Raw genomic sequence first — 18,984 nt, forward strand, 5'->3', positions numbered from 1 at the left:
AATTAATATTTAATTTCTTTCTAGAATCAGTCACTTTAATTAAGCTTATTGGATATTTTAGGGTTTCTTTTCTATTTGTTCAATGAGAGCCTCTCCCTATTGTTTATTTTAGAGTTTATTTGATGTGACTCATTTGAATTTAACCTAAAACAATTAATTAAATATCTTATCAATCCATTAAATCACAAGTCAAATTGGATTCTTGGATAACATATTATTAGCTAGCTAGAGTACATGTAACTATATATATAGAATGGTTAAATCATCCTTATAAGTAGAAGCTTTTTTGTCTTGAGGGAATTAAGGAATGGCAAAATTGTGAAATACACCAAAGACTTTGAAATAGTGTTTGAAATTGGGGGGACCCCGCCGATATTGTAGTGTTGGAAGATAGCACGATGATGCAAGTGCAATTGTAATGTACTACCATTCATCCATATCCTTATTCGGAAATGGATTCGAAATTCTCATCATTTGAAATAATGTAAATACTATTTTTTATTCTTTTATTTTTCTGTCAAAAGTTGTGTCTTCTTCTTCTAGGATCCTAATGCTTTGTCAACTTAATTTGTTAAGGAAAGTGGTAAACTGGTAATGTCCCTAATTTCTTTTTGTCTCCAAATAATCAAAAACATGTAGCTAATTATATAAGCTGTTATTTTGGAAATATTTGGACTTTTAATAACATTATTATGGAGTTTTTTGATATTTAATAAGATGTTAACCATTCATCTACATATAATAGATAAATGTTAGTATAATATTGTTCATGTAAGCACATATAGATCCATATGACTATTTCTCACTCCCTTCTATATAGGTAAATGGTAATTAATTAATTATTTAACAGAACTCCTAATGTATTTTTGTTTGGTAAATAATTAATGTAGGTTGAATTGTAATATAGTTCAAATTGTGGGATAAAATAATTCATATTCATCTTGTGTTTATATCAAACATTTAACGATCTTTTTTGGTATACAAAAATTTAAAGTGGCAAAATAAAATAAAACATAATTGATTTGGATAAAGAAAAAGGTAGTACAAAAATTCAGTAGCATAGTAAAAAATATGTTTATAAATTTTCACCCATTTTATATAACAACTATTATTATTATTTTAACTTTTTAAAGTTAACATATTTATTGCCCGCTAAAAAAGATGTTTACAAATTTTCACCCATTTTATATAATAATTATTTTTATTTTTAAAAGTTAATATATATATATATATATATATATATATATATATATATATATATATTTAAATAAATATTGAAAACTAGTTATCTCACCTACTTCAATTTAAGATGTTATGGTTTAAGGTATTATAAATAAGAAATGAATATATAATATTTGATATATAATTTATTTTTTATTAAAAACTTTTTACAAAAATATAAACCCCTATTTTGGTTGACGAGACATTTAATATATATGCAGGCATAGGATTCCAAATTCTCAATTTAACAGAATACTTGTGCTACCGACAGTATCGAGTACCATCAATATTTTTGGTACATTGATTTGATAATTTGAAAATAATTTTATGGCCCAACTCTCATGGACAATAAGAGCATGATTGATCTTAGTTATTTGACTCTTTTTTAAAAACAATATTTATCAGATTACCTATCTTTGTAACTATTAAATAATTTAATTTATTAATAAAAATATATTTATTTTATTTTTATAAATTTTAAATATAAAAATACATTATAATAATTTTAATCAAATAATTAAAAAAGAAAACTCACTTTTTCATTAGTGAATATTTTAATTTGATTACCTATTTTTTTTCAAATAACCCACATCAAAAAAGTTCTAGATTTACCTAACCAATAACATAATAGGCCCATATATAATTCTTCTAACGGAAGCCCAACGTTCAAATTTATCAACGGTTTGTTAAGGTTTCCAGTTTTATTTTAAATATATAGATGTTATTTAAGAATTTTTTTTTTTTTTTTGTGTGTGTTTCAACAAAACAAAAATTTCAATTTTCTATTCATTTATTATTATATACCTACTATCTTCTAAACATAGTATATTCTGGGAACAAGCATTGACCACGAACATAAATGGATATAAATAATTTTCATAATACAAGTCAACAACTAATTTATTAAATAATACAAACATGACATAATTAATTAGTGACACTGCTATAATTAATTATGGATATAAATCTATAATTTATATAAATAACCCGGGTGTACATGTATTATCCATTTCTAACCTTAAATTTATCGTTTGACTATTTCTCAAAAAATAAAGGTGAAATGCATGGAGATGGAGTGTGGGCTCGAGTTATAGAAAATGCATGTGAAAGGACACGTTATTCAAACAAATAAGAGACAAATTGTCAATGCCATTTTTGACTTTTCTTACTCCGACAACCTTCTTGGTCCCTAACGTGGACTTGCTTTGAATTAGTTCTCTATTTATATAAGAACTTTTCAAAATCGGGTTCATTGGTTTTTCAAATAATCTGGATGGTTTTAGTTATAAAAATGAATTATTTGGAATTTAAAAATAATTAAAAGGTATAATGAAAAAAATACTTTTAAGAAAACAATTATAACTAAATCATCTTTGTAATATGTTTTGCAAATACAATACTAGAGAAATAAAATTGTTTAACACAATAAAAAGAAAGAAAATTAAATATTTTTATATATATATTTTATTATCAATTTTCAAATAAACAAATAATAAAGAAAAGGAAATAAAATGAAATACAAATGATGAAAGTGAGACATGTGTATTTTTTTTTTTGTTGGGTAGTGGTTGTTGCAGCATCCTAGTTTCAATACCTCTCCTCCGTCGTGTCCAAAACAGGTCTCTTTTTTTCTTTTCTTTTTTGTAATATTAAATAAAACTCACATTCCCGTAAAACTATTTTACATTTTGACTTTGAATTTTAAAAGTATCAATAATTTAATAAAAAATATTAATTAATAATATGACATTAAATTATTTAAATTAAAGGCTCTTCACTTGTGGTACCTCGTGAACCGGTCTACTACTTGACTTGATTTGATTACTCAAATAATTTAAAAAGTCACATAAAAAAACCTAGTTAGTCTAGTAACAAGTTTGAAGTTTTTTAGTTAGATTTGATAACTAAAAATAAAAAGCTAACTAGTCTACTTGAAAATATTTCTATAAAAAGAAAATTTTGTTTTTAAAATAATAATAATTTAATTACATAAATGTTTATAAAATACAAACTCCACTCCACATGATAGTATCATTATCAAGATATCAATAAAAACCCATGACAAAATTAAAATGGAAATATAAAAAAAAACATTTTAAAATTTGAATCTAAATTATTGTTTTGAAATGTATAAAAAATTGGATTTTTATGTATTTGACAAGTGTAGTGTATAGCATGAGTTGTTGGCTTCCATCCAGCTTATAATAAGAGTGAAAGACTCAATTTTCAAATCCCGTCTCGAGAAAAGGAACAAGTTTTCTTTAGCTTCTCCTTTCCTTTTCGTTTTCCAGTTTACTTTAATGGCGATGATCACCTCTTCCAGAGTCAAAACGCAGGACACGAGATGGAAAGAACGAGCTCAAACCAGTCCAGAACGCACCAAAGTTTGGTCCGAACCACTCAAAACCCCTGACCATGGGAAGAAAGTTCCCGTCGTTTACTACCTTTCCCGTAACGGACAGCTCGAGCACCCTCACTTCATTGAGGTCCTATTACTCTCTTCTTCCCCTGGTCTCTATCTCAGAGGTACAAACAAACAAACAAACAAAATACTCCCCTGTTCTTCATTTTTCTTTTTCATGATGCATGCCTGTAGATTTGTAACCGGAGAGATCGATCTTATATATAAATTGTAATGCAGATGTCATCAGTCGCTTGGATGTTGTCAGGGGAAATGGAATGGCCAATTTCTATTCATGGTCTTCCAAACGGTATGTATATCTGTTTTCTCCGTCACTGGAATCATGAAATTAGTCTGAATGCTAACTATTTTGATGTTCAGGCGTTACAAGAATGGATTTGTATGGCACGATCTATCAGAGAATGATTTCATCTACCCTGCCCACGGACAAGAATATGTCTTGAAAGGATCGGAGATCGTAGACAGCCCATTGATCAACAGATCCGATGAGACTGCAATGTCTTATAGTTCCAGAAGGCCTGTGGTGGAGATCAGTCCAGAAAATGGAGACGATTCCGAGTTTCCGGCGATGACTCGCCGTAGGAACCAGTCCTGGTGCGCCACTGATTTTCACGAGTACCAAGTCTGCAAATCGGTCCCGACTACCGGGGATTCCACCGGAGGGAGAATCGCAGCGGACGCGTCGACTCAGACGGAAGAGAAGAGGCGCCGGCGTCGAGCAGTATCGACGACTGTTATGGAGGAGGAGGAGGAGGAAGAGAAAACTGATAATATGGTTGTTGTGGATGAGAGTACAGAGCTGAATAGTGAAGAGATCTCTCCTCCGCCGTCCGATTCCAGCCCTGAAACATTGGAAACTCTGATGAACAACAATAGCCGTCTGATATTCCCGGGTCGCACCACCACCGTAGTGCAGAGCCTCCAACAATCGACGGTATCCAGTAGTCAGACCATCGGACGGCTGCGAGCTCCGTCGGTTCTCATGCAGCTGATATCTTGTGGGTCAGTGTCGTTTAGCGATGGAAAAGGTTTGGCTGTGGCTCAGGGGAGGAGGAGTAATCAGGTGGAAAAGGGTACAGGGGAAGATGGTGCACTAGAGGAAAAGGAATCCTACAGTGGCAGGCTAGTGAAAGAGACAAAGGAAGAACAGTTGTCAATTTTCAAAAGATGGTCTTTTAATGCTACTGCAGCAGCTGCTGTTGATGTTGATGATGATGGGGTAAATTTTAAATAATTTTTGTCTACTTGTAACACTAGTAAAAAAAAATTCTTACTGCATTTATATATAAATTTTAACTGTAACCTGGTTTCTTGCAGCAGCAGGGTAATTCAAACTTGCAAGAGATGGAGAAAAGAGAAGAGGGAGCAAACTGCATGCAAAGGAGAAAGTCAAAGTCATCCCTAAACCATAAATCTAAGTAATATAAATAAGTTTTTTTTAAAAAAACTCCTTTTTATGCTTCAATGCTTTTGTAATGCTTTACATGGATTAAATTAAACATTTCATTTGTAAAGTAATACAAACACTTTTGCTTTCATTCTTATTTACTACAATTGATGTCTGGAAATAACAAGATCCTTGAGAATTAGGGGAATAACAGTAATTATTTAGTGGCTTATCTATCAGAACAGAATAACTCAAATCACAATAATAATCTTACTTAAGAAATCTAATGTTTTAATTTCTACTACTTTAAGTCATGAAAATGATGTGTAACAAGTATGGCATATGAAAATGACCTACTAATGAAGAAAATAACATATATGGAAATGAGCCACTAATCGAAAGATTATTCATCTTTAACATCATCATACAACTATACAAGAAATTAATAAATTATGATACACAAAATATATATATAACTTTAATACCGAACAAGAATAAATTATTAAGTATATGAGATATTTGAAATTTATGTAAGATAAATTATCAAAATGTGTTTTTATATTTAAAATTTAATATAAATAAAATAAAGATATTTTAATTGATAAATTAAGTGTTTTAATAGTTAGATTAACCATATTAATCTAATATTGAAATATATTTTGAATGTTATTTGTAGTTATACGAAACTTTGGAAAGTAAAATGTATTTCCGCTTAGTTTTAGGGACATCTTTGCGTAAATGTAAAGTTATCAATTTAAAAATAAAATAAAAAATATTTAAAACTAAAAAGGAAATTCCCAATGTTATCCACGTCATCGATCCGGGTCAACATTATTCCTCCAATCAATAAAGTATTTTAACTACAATTAATCCGAGTCCGTTGATACAACTCTTGTAATACAGAACAAACTTAACGGTTTAGATGACGCCATGTCATCAATCCGATCCCCTCCCTCAGAACCAATAAAAAAAAACTATCATCTAACTATAAATTAAGATCTCGAATAGATTACAACATATATCTTCTCTCATCTTCATCCTTTGAAAAATTTCAATTAATTATCTATTTTAACAGAAATGGCACCCAGAGCCGAGAAAAAGCCTGCCGCAGAGAAGCCAGTAGAAGAGAAGAAGGCTGTTGCGGAGAAATCACCGGCGGAGAAGAAGCCAAAGGCCGGAAAGAAACTGCCAAAAGATGCCGTCGGCGCGGCTTCCGGTGACAAGAAGAAGAAGAGGGTAAAGAAGAGTATTGAGACATACAAGATCTACATCTTCAAGGTTTTGAAGCAAGTTCATCCAGACGTGGGGATCTCTAGCAAGGCTATGGGAATCATGAACAGTTTTATTAATGACATATTTGAAAAGCTTGCTCAAGAATCTTCCAAACTTGCTAGGTATAACAAGAAGCCTACAATTACTTCTCGCGAGATTCAGACCGCTGTCAGACTTGTTCTTCCTGGTGAATTGGCTAAGCATGCCGTGTCTGAGGGAACCAAGGCTGTTACCAAATTTACCAGTGCTTAGAAATTAGGACTTTTAGCTCTGTTTTTATTTGAAAACAATGTACTTGGATTGTCTTTCGATTAAATATATTATTTACCCTTATTACATCCAGGCTGAATTATTATTAATCTTATAAAATAATGATTTAGAAGAATTAACTAACCAACATAATAAACATTATGAGTCAAATTGATTTAATAGAGATTAATTATAGAATATTGAAATTAAGAAATGATAAGGGGGAAAATCCAAGCCGTAAAGTATTCCTCCCTGCCTCTTGAGGGCGTCAATGACTTTTCTGGACCCAGACCCATTAAATTTTGAATATATATTTCACTTGTCAACCCACAATATTTAAATGGGCTTGGGTCCAAAAAATAGTTATTTAAATAATTTCTATATGTCTTTTAATTCTCCATTATTATAGTCCTCAATAAATTGTTATAGAAATATTTTTAAAATACATATAGAAATTATTTATAAACTGTCTTAAATAAAAATTCTCCGTTATTATTATAGTCCTCAATAAATTGTATTTTAGTACCTTAGATGGTTTACCATGGAAATTTTATTATTATTAAACAAAATAATTTGAAAATTAATTTGAAAATTTATAAACATTTAAATAAAGATTTTATAATGTGAGGAGCACCAAGTAAGAAGAAGGAAGGAAGGGGGTATGCACATCGTTCAAAGAAATTGAAAAGTTATTTCATTTACAAAAATTATGTAATTACTTTACAAATTTTTATTGCAATAAATAAAAGAAATATTGTAAATAAAAACCTAAGAAAACTTCTAGAGTAAACCTTTGATGCTAAGAGAACCACTTTTTTCTATGTGATCTCAATCACCCCGCTATTTTAGTAGGAGAAAGGGTTTAACCCGTCGTTCGCCCATCAATAAATGGACCATTTGTTACGGGACACAAGACAAACATAAAATATATTTATTTTAAGTCATTTTGAGGTTTTCAAACGCAAACGCATTCAAACAATTGGTATCCAATTTTAAGATAGAAAGCATAGAATTGCTTCGCCTACTTGCTCCAATCACAAATGAAATGACTTTTTATTCCATTTTGTTGGGTGTGAATGCGATTGAAGTTTGGCTCAGTCCTCTTGTTTATCGATTCCGTTGCACCACTATCTCACATAAAGGAGGCAACCTCTCAATAGCATTCAAACACCACAAAAGAATTTGACCTCTCCCTCCCATCAAGAGAGTAGTATCTATTTATATTATTAGGTTAAGTCCAATAAGCGGGTTACTAGAGATTGAGCCACAATGTTGGGCCAACCAATACCCAAAAATCTTCACCTTTGGCCCAAAACAATGCAAAACATAATCACGGAATCGCAAGACACATCATCGCCAATTTATTACCACCGAGGCAACAAAGAGAACACCCAAGGTAAACTCGTATCACAAAGACCAGGGGCAAAAGCACAAAGCATGCGGAAATCACAAAGATCAGACGTAAGAACACAAAGCATGGAAAAATCACAAAGATCTAACGCAAGAACACAAAAATGCGAAAATCACAAAGATCAAATGCAAGAGCACAAAGCATGCGAAAATCACAAAGATCAAACACAAGAGCACAAAGATCTAACGCAAGAGCACAAAGATCTAACGCAAGAGCACAAAGCATGCGAAAATCACAAAGATCAAATGCAAGAGCACAAAGCATGCGAAAATCACAAAGATCAAATGCAATAGCACAAAGCTTGGGAAAATCACAAAGATTGAAGGCAAGATCACAAAGCATGCCATTCCCATAAAAGACGAACCTCAAAGAGTTTTCCCTAAGTCAAAATTTAAAATCCGTTGACACAAAATAAATTTTTTAGCAGGTAGACACTTAGTACCCATATCAGCAAGATTAAATTCTGAAGGAATTTTCTCTAACTTAACAATGCCCTTTTCAACAATATCCCGAATGTAATGAAACCTAACATCAATATGTTTAGTTCTATCATGAAAAACAGGATTTTTACATAGTTGAATAGCAGATTGACTATCAGAAAACACAACCACATTTTTGTCAAGAAAACCAGTTTTAGACAAAACAGCCCTAAGCCAAATTGCTTTCTTAAAGTTTCAGTGGCAGCTACATACTCAGATTCTGTAGTAGATAAAGCAACAATGGGTTGAAGTTGAGACTTCCAACTTATTCAAGAGCCACACAAAGTAAACACATAGGAAGTAGTAGACTTTTTATTATCTCTATTATTAGCATAACTGAAATCTACATAACCAATCAACTTTGTACCTACAGAACACTTAGAGAAAGTCAAGCCAACATCAACAGTGGTTTTTAGATATCTTAAAAGCCATTTCAAAGCATTCCAATGAGGAATACCAGTGTTAGACATAAATCTACTCAAGCAACTAACTGTATATGCAATATCAGGCCTAACACTAACCATGAGATACATAACAGACCCTATTGAATTGGAATAAGGCACATTCTTCATTTCAGTTATTTCAATTTCAATCTTAGGAGACTGATCCTTACTTAACACAAAGTGGGAAGCAAGAGGCACATTCACAGATTTAGCATCAGACATAGAAAATTTACTCAAAATTTTAGCAACATATGCACTTTGATTCAACACAAGAGAAATTTTTGTTCTATCTCTAATGATATTCATGCCCAAAATCTTCTTAGCATCACCTAAGTCTTTCATGTCAAAATTTTCACAAAACGATTTTTGCACATGCATAACAGACTTCAGACATGGGCTAACAATCAACATATCATCCACATACAATAAAAGAAATACATGCACATAGTTTATATTCTTGAAGTAAAGACAATGATCAGAAGAACTTCTTTTAAACATCAAAGATTGCATGCACTTATCAAACTTGATATTCCATTGCCTAGGAGATTGTTTTAAACCATACAAGGCTTTTTTTAACAAACAAACATGATCAGGCAACTGGGGTCAACAAACCCCTCAGGTTGATGCATATAAATATTCTTATCAAATTTACCATGTAAGAAATCAGTAGTAACATCCATTTGCTTCAATTCCCAATCAAAGTGAGCAACTAAAGCAAGCATTATTCTAACAGTAGTGAATTTGACAACATGAACGAAAATTCAGCATAATCTATTCCCTCCTTTTGAGTAAATCCCTTGGCTACTAACCTAGCTTTGAATCTAACTTTTTCAGACTCTTATTTCACCTTATACAACCACTTGCAATCCACTAAGGAGAAATTATGAGGTTTAGGAATAAGTTTTCAAATATCATTGATTCTTAGGGAATTCATCTCATTATTCATAGCAACAATCCATTCAGTAGAAAACTTAGACCTCAAAACTTCTTTGTAAGAGTTAGGCTCATTGCAGTCTAGGGATTCAAAAATGTTAAAAGCAAATTCAGACATATTGCAACCATTCAAATTATCATCCCTAAATCTAGAAGGCATTATAACAGTTCTTCTACTTCTATCCCTAGCAAGTTGATAGTAATGCAAATCATCAGACAAATCATTTGAATCAGACAAAACATTTGAATCATGTAAATCATCAATATCATGCACATTATCATGCTCCACCTCATTTGGAGCATTCACATCATGTTCAACATGTTGATCAAAAACTACAGGCACATGCTCCACCTTATTAGGAGCATCATTAACAGGAGTGGAGGACATAGACAAGCAAAGAAAATCATTCTCATTAAAAACAACATCTCTACTTATCACAATCCTAAGCCCAGGTTCACTCCTATCCCAAAGCCTATAACCTTTTACCCCTTCAGGGTAGTCTAAGAACACACATTTCTTGGACCTAGGCTCCAACTTGTCAACCTTCTGATGCACATAGCCAACACAACCAAAAACTTTTAAGTTGCTCAAATCAAGAGGTTTACCTGAAACACAGATTCAGGACATTTCCCTCCTAAGAACACTAGGGACCTATTTGTTAAACAAGCAGCAGTATGCAAAGCATCCCCAAAACTTCTTAGACAACACATATGACGCTAACATAGCTCTCACCCTCACACTCATTTCAATTTTTAGATCTTGAGAATCAGAAAAATCTTTTTCTTTTTACAGTTTGAATTTGTTTATTTAGAATTTGGGCTTTTCAACCTTATTTTGATTTTTCTTGATTAGCTTTATCTAAAGAAAGGTCTTTCCAAGATTTAGGACTTTTCAATGCCTTGTGAAGAAAACGAGATAATTTTTTTAAAGGTGTAGCCAAGCCAAGACTCAAATAAATACTAAATATACATACTTCTTTTTTGAAATTTGTAAAAATATTATCACAATTAACACTTCAATCAAAGAAAGGATATTTATTTTGGACAGAATTTTAAACTATACTTCGTTTAGTATCATCAAATCCATTGAAAACATTTATAAATCACACAAATCAAATTATGAATGTCATTAAATAATTCTTTGTCTAAAAAATAATCATTATATATTTATTATTCTAATATAATTTTATAAAATGAAGAAAGTTATTAAGTTATTTAAAAAACAAAAACATAGTTTTGTATTTTGAAAGAGGTATAAGACTTACTTTGAATAAATCAAACATCATTTACTTTTATTTTATCAATCGAATTACTCAATATATTAACTAAAATAATCTTTATTATTATTATTTTTTACATATTAATAACTTTTATTTTATTTTTAAAAAAATAAAATAAAAAATTGCTTCCTTAAAATAATCCCATCGTTCATTATTTTCTCAATCTTGAATCAGCCCTAACAAAAGCCTATTTTATTTGGTTTTATTTAATTGCAAAAAGGAATTATTTATAATTGATTTAATTTTATTTGGAATTTTTAATAAAATTAAATAAATATTTACTATGTAAATCATAAAATATTATTAAAAGATGATTTTTTTTTTTATTTTAATTCATATTTTAAATAATTTGAAGAAAAATAAATAATGAATGAATGAATAAAATTAAATAGAACAAAATTTTATTTCTTTATTACACATTATATTAATTAAAATATCTTAAATTTTTTTGATATTAATATACTTTAAAATATTTTATAAAAAATAAATATATAAAAATATCTTATATTTATTATATATTAATATATTTCAAATTATTTTATAAAACATAAATATTGAGATGTTTTGAATGCAAAGGATATGATTATGATACTGAGAATATGCTAATATTTTTTAATTACAAATAAAAAATAAATATATACTTTTTAAAATCTACAATTCTTTTGCTAAGGATTTTCTTTGGGCGTGACGGTAACAATGTTACGACGAGGGTAAAATAGGGTTTAGCATGAAATCACAATACTCGAGAAAGCAGGTGGTCACTCTGACACATAGACACCGACAGGTCAGTTCAAACATTGCTACCTGCCTGCACCCCTTTCAGAGATTCGATGTCCTTATTTACCGATACTTTTTATGTGAATTAATTAATAATATTTATATTAATAAATTAAATGTGAGTATTTTTAAATCTAAAAAGATGAGGAAAACCAAAGAAGATCAAACTAGAACTTATAAAAAGAATCAATTGACCTTTTGTTCTTCACTTTGAACCTTTTTTCTAAATCCAATAGATAGTATAGTTCAAAATGATCTTTACACGCATTCGTGTCCCCCATTATTACATTTCTTTTTTCAATGTAACACTCAGAGTGTCTCTGAGTTATTTATCTAACCCAAAATTAATAGTTGTTTTTCTCTTTATAGAGTTAATTTAGTTTTGAAAAAGATAAAAAACCTGTTACTTGATTAATATTTTCACTGGCTTACCAATATCAACGTTAAAGTTGACAGACTTGTTCAAATAAAAACAACACTGATAGATCGATCTATTTTTATTCGAAGCTAATAAGACAAGACAAGATCGATCGGGAGAGACAACGTCCGGGTACTGAGATTACATATAACTAATTACTAATTAATTAATGACAGAAGATGACCTTGAGTTCCCTTGGTGACGAGCACTCATGACTCAGAGATGGCGAATCATGGGCGTAGGTAAACGTGGCCGGACACGCCTTCTTGAAGAAATCCGAGTAGTTGGACGGCTGGCAGTTTTGCTGGCTACTGAAAGAGTTCCTGCAGCAAAGCTTATCAGTGTTGAACGCCTCGCACCCACTCTTACAACCCACCACACCTCCCGATTTCGAATGCAGCTTCAACGGATCCGGACACGTGGCAAGAAGATTCTCTTTGCAGCCCACTACAGGGCACTTACCTTTACCCTCATGAGGAGTCACAGTCATAGGAATGTTGAATCCGTCAACTAGGCTTACCCCGTACGACGAGAAATCAGCGTTACCGTGATGGATGTTGATTTGGGCGAGTGTGGCCGGTGTGGCTCCTCCGGCACCGGCGCACTCGAGGCGGCCACCGCATTCGCCGGTGGCGCAGGTTAAGTGGTTGGCATAGGAGGATATGCAGTTGGTTCTGGCCCAGATCCTGCCGGACCACTGGGTTTGAGGGGCGGGGAAGGAACGGTGGGAGAGTTTGTCGAGGTGGAAACCGCCGTTTTGGAGAACTGGGTGGCCGTGGTTGGGCTGAATCGCCGGCCAAATGGGGTATGGACAGTTATTCACGATGGTCAGTATTAGGTCGGAAGTACAGTAGGCCAGGTTGAGAGAAGCAAAAAGGAGGAAGAAGGAGAAGATAGAAGAAGTGGAAGCCATTGTTAAGAAGACGATGGATGGATGGATGGATGATGGAGTTAGGCTGCAACTACTTACTTACTTATAGCCGGAGATGAACGAAGGAGAGAATAGTTGCAGGTTGAAAATTACTGATTAGTCCCTAGATTTGTCATTTTGTTGTTCGGAGCTGATGAAGGGCTTGAATGTCATTTCAGGTTTCTTATGTCTTTGGGGCACGTGGATTGTGCTTCGTTTTACTGAAATCCCTTTTCCCTTTTCCTTTTTTTTTCGATTATTGAGAAAAAGAAAATTTCCAAGTGGCAATCCTCTAGGATTATAATCTGTCTTGTTTCGTATAAGTTATTTTAATAAAAATCAATTAGTTTTACATTAAATATTAATACTCTTTAATTAAAAAAAATTCAACCACCCACCAAACTTTTTACAACTGGTAATAAACAAAATTATTTACATAATCAAATAGTTATTTAAATAACTAAAATCCAAACAAGAAATAGTTTGATTTAGCTTATTATAATAATATAAATGTTAATTATTTTTTATTGTTAAATGCTTATATGTGTTTAATTTTATTTTTAGCGAATTACTGTTAACTATACAATTGCGACTTATTTCATATATAAGCAGAATCAAAATCATACGTACAAACCCACTTTATTTAACTTTAACATACATTTTTATCATTAACAAAAACATAAATTTATTATAAGCAAGTTCTGATCACTAGTAGATATTCCAAACAACCATAGTCAAAACAAATTTGACGTGAATTCATACAATACATTAAATGACAGTAATGCTCAATTAAAAAAAATGCATAGATCTCATACTAACATTTTTCAGGAAGGGTACTTTCTTTTTTCTATTTGTTTTTTAAACACTTGATTTCTTCAACTTATCATTCTAATTGATTAGAGATAATAAAATTAACCCCAAGATACTAGTTTCATCATCACCTAGTATAAAGGCAAGCTAGGACTGAGTATGATGTGATGAGTCATCCAGAAGCTTGTAGATCCGTCCAAAACGTTCTCAATTGTTCCTGCCCTGTTCTAGTGCATTCTATTTTGTTGTCTAGTATAATTGTAAAGATCCATTTGACATCTAGAAGACTATGAAGAGGAAAATGTCCAATATATCACAAAACAAGAAAATATGAACTAACAAAATAAAAAAAACCTAGCATTTTCTCACAAAACATCATGAATATCATCAATCAAAACCATAACAATTGACTTTGACTGCAGAATTTTTGGTATATACTCTTGTTGTCTATAAGTAACATTAGCAACCGATGATTTGCATTTCCAATTTGCAACTATATGCTTGATTGAAATCAGAGACAGGATCAAGCTATCCAACCAACCAAATGACAACCACCAAAATTATTATCCAAAACTGCAATGACTACTTACTAGGGTAGGGTAGGGAAGGGGGAGATTGATCTGGAAAGAATTGAAACTTATTGATTTTATGAAAGCTCTTCTTCTTCTTCTTCTAAGACAAGATAAAATCGTTTGGCGGGTGGAGGCAAACAGGAACTTCATGCTCCTCTGGTCCAACGCGATGTTTGGGCACAATTATCTCAAGCACTGTTCCGCTTTTGTCAAAGTAGGCTTCCAGTTTCGCATCATCAGGAATTCTCGTCGGAAGTGAAATTTCCCGTTTGAATTCTCCAGGAGGACAGTGCTCTGGTGACCTGTCACTCAGTTTAAACGTTCTATCCTTTCTCACCACAAAGGGCAAGCATGCCATACTAACACATGAGATCTTCACAATCCCATGAATCGGATTGTTCCACCAATGAACCTTAACCTTTTTAGGATCTGCAAAGGGTAAAGAGATAATTATTAGATACCCTTCTTCATCTTCGTACAACGTCTTTGCACCTGTAACCGGCCCACACCCATTCCTTATCACTCCACTAAATTCGTTCATCCAAGGCTGAGGTTGTTCAACCGGATCTAGATACTGGTTTAAAGGAAAATTACAACAATCCTCTTCATTCCCATTCGCAAAGAGATCTTTCTTCCTCTTATGACAAACATGCGAGAGATCCATCGTAGTGTGGTTTGACGGTTGGCCACTTGATAAACTAAAACCAGGACCGTGAACTATTTTCTTTGGAAGTGGCCTTTCGAGCTCAAAATCCGTACTGGGGAGGGTTCTCCACGAACTGTATTCTTTTGCTTCTAGTGGGGGTATAGAGAAATTCAAATCTCTACCTGTCAGTTCAATCCATTTTTTCTTGTCTTCTTCATCAATCCCCATAATGTTTTTTGGTAAAGGAACAAGCTCAATCCCATGGAGGCACTGAGGATTCGACAGACCTCTGTAATGTTTCCTCTGCATCCTGTGAGATCGAACAAAACCCTTATCCACACTAAAGGGAAAAGGACGATCGCCCTGGCGAGAATGGCCATTCATGTAACTCCTTAACTGCATCTTCCCCAATGCATTATCTGGCCTCTCCTTAAACACCCACATGTATATATTCTCCATATCATGCTGAACCAGAAACACTTCAAGCTGAAGATCCGACTTATCAAAACTGGAGACTCCTTTACAGTCTCTGATTACGTTGCACTTGGATTTATCTTTCAGGACTGGTTTGAAATAAAAGTTAAAGAAAAACCAAGCACCCCAAACACTATCAGTTCTCTTGGCGCATTTCCTACCATTCTTGGGCATGATCATTAGGGTATCAGGATCGTTGATTTGATGCCCTAGTCCAACATCTAGAATATCGAAAGTGTCATGGTATGATGGTGGAGGAGGGCTACGCTCGGCTGATAGAGGCAGATTAATATCAGGAGGCAGAGACAGAACAACCTGCCTATTCATGTCTCGATCAGCCTCTTCATGGGAGGTAGCAATCGAATCCATGGACAAAAACGTCGAGGGGTGATAATTCTCCATCGATAAGCCTGTAAGTAAATCTTCCCCCATGTTTTTATAACCTATTTAGTGTTTACTTGCCAACTTTCAGAATTTGCCAGCAGACATAACAAAATTCAAGATGAATATGAAATCAAGGAGATTATATCACGGAATCGAACCTGAAAATCAAGTATATAGTAAGGAAATCATGAAATTCCATGGAACCCTAGGAAACGAAGATATGGATCGGAGTATAACGAAAAAACCTTACAAGTAGTAATATGAAGATCATATATATATAGATAGATTTCAAATAATTGAATTACCTTTGGAGATTGCTTCCAATTTCCAAATCAATAAAACTTTAAAAGATCTGCCGAAGCAATCGATGCCCAGTTATCCTACGCCAGACAGCGGAAGAACTAGAGAGAGAAAGAAAGAGAGAGAGAGGAAATAAACGGTGACAAAATATTATTCTTCTAAGAGAAGACCGTCTAATCAAACAGAGGTATTGGCGGTAACTAACGGCTGTGACGCCGTTATAACGTTGACGGATTACTCGGGAATCTTTATTTATAGGCCTTATTTAAGGTCGTTCAGTCTAATGTATTTTTTCAAAATTACTTTTACAATTAATAAAGTAAAAATAAATAAATAAAATATTTTTAATAAAAACTATAAACTTTTAAATGTATACAAAACTTTTTTAAACTCACACATTTGGTCAACTATACTTTATTTAATTTTTGTGGTTGTACAAAAATGTAATAAAATTACTTAAAAAGTTAACTTTTTTTTGTTGAAAAAATTCCATTTTCTAATATATGAATTAATTAGATGCAAGTTAGCATTTTTTACCCCATAATTTATTTTGTTTAAGAGGCTACTAATATACATGACCCCACCAAAATTAAAAATTTTCTTAAATAGAAAAAGCAGATGAAATCTCGATAATATTATTTTAGTTACTAAATTTTGTTTAAAATACTGACATCCTTATAAGAAAATACCAAATCAAAGGAATCCTTGACAAGATTACACATTACATGCAAATTCCCCATAATAATAATAATAATAATGCATGACTAATTACTTTATTTTATTGACTGGATCTGGGCCACCAGTTGGATCAATCAAGGTCTATGATTGGACGAGAGCAGGATGGCTCGATCGCGTTGTTGTTGTTGTTGTTCTCGGCTCGCAAATTGCCACTTGGTTCGAGAGGGAACAAGGTCAGAGTAACAGGAGTAGCACGAGCAGTAGCATTAGCATTGGTGTTGCAGATGGAAGAGTTGATGAAATTAGCATGGGCATGGGCAAGAGCAAAGGCATGAGCATGGGCATGGGCATGGGAAAGGGCTTGTTGCTCCTCAAGATGTCTCCTGAACTGCTTCTTAAGCTTGGTTTTGTGATTTTGGAACCAATAGAAAATACTACTGCCCTTGATATGGGCATCGCTGCCACTGCAGGTCTTCAAACGGTTGATGATTTGCTGAGTCTGCTCATCAGTTGGCCTCCTCATCCCTTGCATGTACAGATTCTCCAGCATGCTTACCTGCTCCCTCGTCGGCCTCCACCTCGAGTTGACCCTCCTCCTCCACGCCAACACACGAGTACCATAATCATCCTCCATTTCCTAAGCTTGTACCTATATCTTAGCCTTGCTGCCTTATATATAACATTTCTGCATGGCTTTTAATTTTTCAATTAATTGCACTAGATCAACTTTCCATAATTCATATCCACTTTTTCATATGCAGATTACAAATGGATTGTAATCTTCTTACTTTTTATTAATGACATTTCTACCGCCCCATCTAATTGTGTCACTTTTTATCTTCATGCGACTTGACTTGAATACTTTAGTAGGTCTCACCAACTCATCGCCTTGTCGCTTTCTAACTAATCCCCATCGCGGTAATTCCGGGTGAATACTACTTTTAAGTCTCATGTAAAAGTAAAAAACTATATATTCCTTAATATTCTTAATTTTCATGTATATTTTATTATTTATTTTACTTATTGCAATTACATATTTGGTAAGCCAAATAGTTAGATAATTAAGATGCAGAATGGCTCATAACTAGTTAGTTAATGATGACATTCTTTGTTAAATAATGACAAATCTAAAATTATGTTCATCAACAATATCGCCCAAACAAGTTGAGTAAGATGCTTTCCAAGTGATGGAGAATTGTCTTGCGTCTGACACAACTTACCCGATGTCAATTTCAGGCAGACCTTACCCGATGTCAATTTTCGGCAGACCACAATCGACGGTTGCAAAAATTGAGAGACTTATGAGGAACTTTATGTGGGATCTAACGCGATTCATTCTTTTAGTTGGACCATGAGTAAATGTTGAAAATAATAGATTATGAGTCCAGGTGCTTCAAAACAAATATGATGAAGATTGATACTTATAGTAGGGGTCTTTGGAAGGGAATTAGCGTCAACTGAAGGCACCTTAAAGATAACTCAGAGATTTGTCAGACAATCTAAAGGACCGCAATAAAGAAACACTACTTGGCACGCCCAAAAAATGTGTTTCTTTGGATGGTGCGTCATTGAAGAGGGCATTCTTACTGACAATAGGTTTCAAACAAGAAGATAATCATCTCTGTGGTAAGGCAGAGGAAACATCTACACAATCTTGTTGACAAACTTTGACAGAAATTCGATTGGGTAGCACACGAGATTAGCTAGGAGATTAAGATTTTTAGATGCATCCATTTGGATGTTGGGTCTCTTGTGGACGTATTGGAAGGGATGAGATTCATGTCCAGTTTGTTCCGAACTCTCTGGATGGCTATTGACAGTTAACCCGCTTGTAGGAGTTGATCACGAGCACTTTCCATAAGAATATTTCGCATATTTCATCTCTTTTCTTGTCCCTTTAATTAGACTTGACATATCA

At 33.1% G+C, this 18,984-nt stretch overlaps 5 protein-coding genes across 7 annotated transcripts; 2 read left to right on the forward strand and 3 right to left on the reverse strand.

Moving 5' to 3' along the window:
- Positions 1-3,417: 3,417 nt before the first annotated feature.
- Positions 3,418-5,126, forward strand: LOC124915491 (protein SOSEKI 5-like). 2 transcript variants are annotated; one of them, XM_047456215.1, is made up of 4 exons: positions 3,418-3,747; positions 3,863-3,932; positions 4,004-4,862; positions 4,964-5,126. In XM_047456215.1, the coding sequence occupies exons 1-4, from the start codon at positions 3,522-3,524 to the stop codon at positions 5,063-5,065; spliced, it is 1,257 nt and encodes a 418-aa protein (XP_047312171.1). In that variant the 5' UTR covers positions 3,418-3,521; the 3' UTR covers positions 5,066-5,126. The 2 variants fall into 2 exon arrangements, with proteins under 2 accessions (XP_047312171.1, XP_047312170.1); XM_047456214.1 differs by having other exon boundaries at positions 3,419-3,747; positions 4,961-5,126.
- A 931-nt stretch (positions 5,127-6,057) lies between these two features.
- Positions 6,058-6,638, forward strand: LOC124915219 (histone H2B). Its single transcript, XM_047455895.1, has one exon. It carries the CDS (start codon positions 6,108-6,110, stop codon positions 6,552-6,554), a length of 447 nt encoding a protein of 148 aa, XP_047311851.1. The 5' UTR covers positions 6,058-6,107; the 3' UTR covers positions 6,555-6,638.
- Positions 6,639-12,281: 5,643 nt separating this feature from the next.
- LOC124914661 (osmotin-like protein) lies at positions 12,282-13,249 on the reverse strand. Its single transcript, XM_047455248.1, has one exon. The coding sequence runs from the start codon at positions 13,203-13,205 to the stop codon at positions 12,459-12,461; it is 747 nt and encodes a 248-aa protein (XP_047311204.1). The 5' UTR covers positions 13,206-13,249; the 3' UTR covers positions 12,282-12,458.
- Positions 13,250-14,399: 1,150 nt separating this feature from the next.
- On the reverse strand, positions 14,400-16,531 carry LOC124915125. 2 transcript variants are annotated; one of them, XM_047455787.1, is made up of 2 exons: positions 16,394-16,531; positions 14,400-16,246 (listed from the first exon to the last, which is right to left on the reverse strand). In XM_047455787.1, exon 2 carries the CDS (start codon positions 16,134-16,136, stop codon positions 14,685-14,687), a length of 1,452 nt encoding a protein of 483 aa, XP_047311743.1. In that variant the 5' UTR covers positions 16,137-16,246; positions 16,394-16,531; the 3' UTR covers positions 14,400-14,684. The 2 variants fall into 2 exon arrangements, with proteins under 2 accessions (XP_047311743.1, XP_047311744.1); XM_047455788.1 differs by having other exon boundaries at positions 14,400-16,147; positions 16,394-16,474.
- Positions 16,532-17,196: 665 nt separating this feature from the next.
- On the reverse strand, positions 17,197-17,700 carry LOC124916277 (putative WUSCHEL-related homeobox 2). The gene has a single exon (XM_047457002.1). It carries the CDS (start codon positions 17,698-17,700, stop codon positions 17,197-17,199), a length of 504 nt encoding a protein of 167 aa, XP_047312958.1.
- Between the last annotated feature and the right edge of the window lie 1,284 nt (positions 17,701-18,984).

Source organism: Impatiens glandulifera, chromosome 9 (genome assembly GCF_907164915.1).
Source record: "Impatiens glandulifera chromosome 9, dImpGla2.1, whole genome shotgun sequence".
In the NCBI taxonomy this organism is placed as follows: domain Eukaryota; kingdom Viridiplantae; phylum Streptophyta; class Magnoliopsida; order Ericales; family Balsaminaceae; genus Impatiens; species Impatiens glandulifera.

Coding starts and splice junctions, on each gene's coding strand:
- LOC124915491 (XM_047456214.1), top strand. CDS start 3,522: ATGGCGATGATCACCTCTTCCAGAGTCAAAACGCAGGACACGAGATGG. Junction 3,933..4,003: donor TATTCATGGTCTTCCAAACG/GTATGTATATCT, acceptor TTTGATGTTCAG/GCGTTACAAGAATGGATTTG. Junction 4,863..4,960: donor TTGATGTTGATGATGATGGG/GTAAATTTTAAA, acceptor GGTTTCTTGCAG/CAGCAGGGTAATTCAAACTT.
- LOC124915219 (XM_047455895.1), top strand. CDS start 6,108: ATGGCACCCAGAGCCGAGAAAAAGCCTGCCGCAGAGAAGCCAGTAGAA.
- LOC124914661 (XM_047455248.1), bottom strand. CDS start 13,205: ATGGCTTCCACTTCTTCTATCTTCTCCTTCTTCCTCCTTTTTGCTTCT.
- LOC124915125 (XM_047455787.1), bottom strand. CDS start 16,136: ATGGGGGAAGATTTACTTACAGGCTTATCGATGGAGAATTATCACCCC.
- LOC124916277 (XM_047457002.1), bottom strand. CDS start 17,700: ATGGAGGATGATTATGGTACTCGTGTGTTGGCGTGGAGGAGGAGGGTC.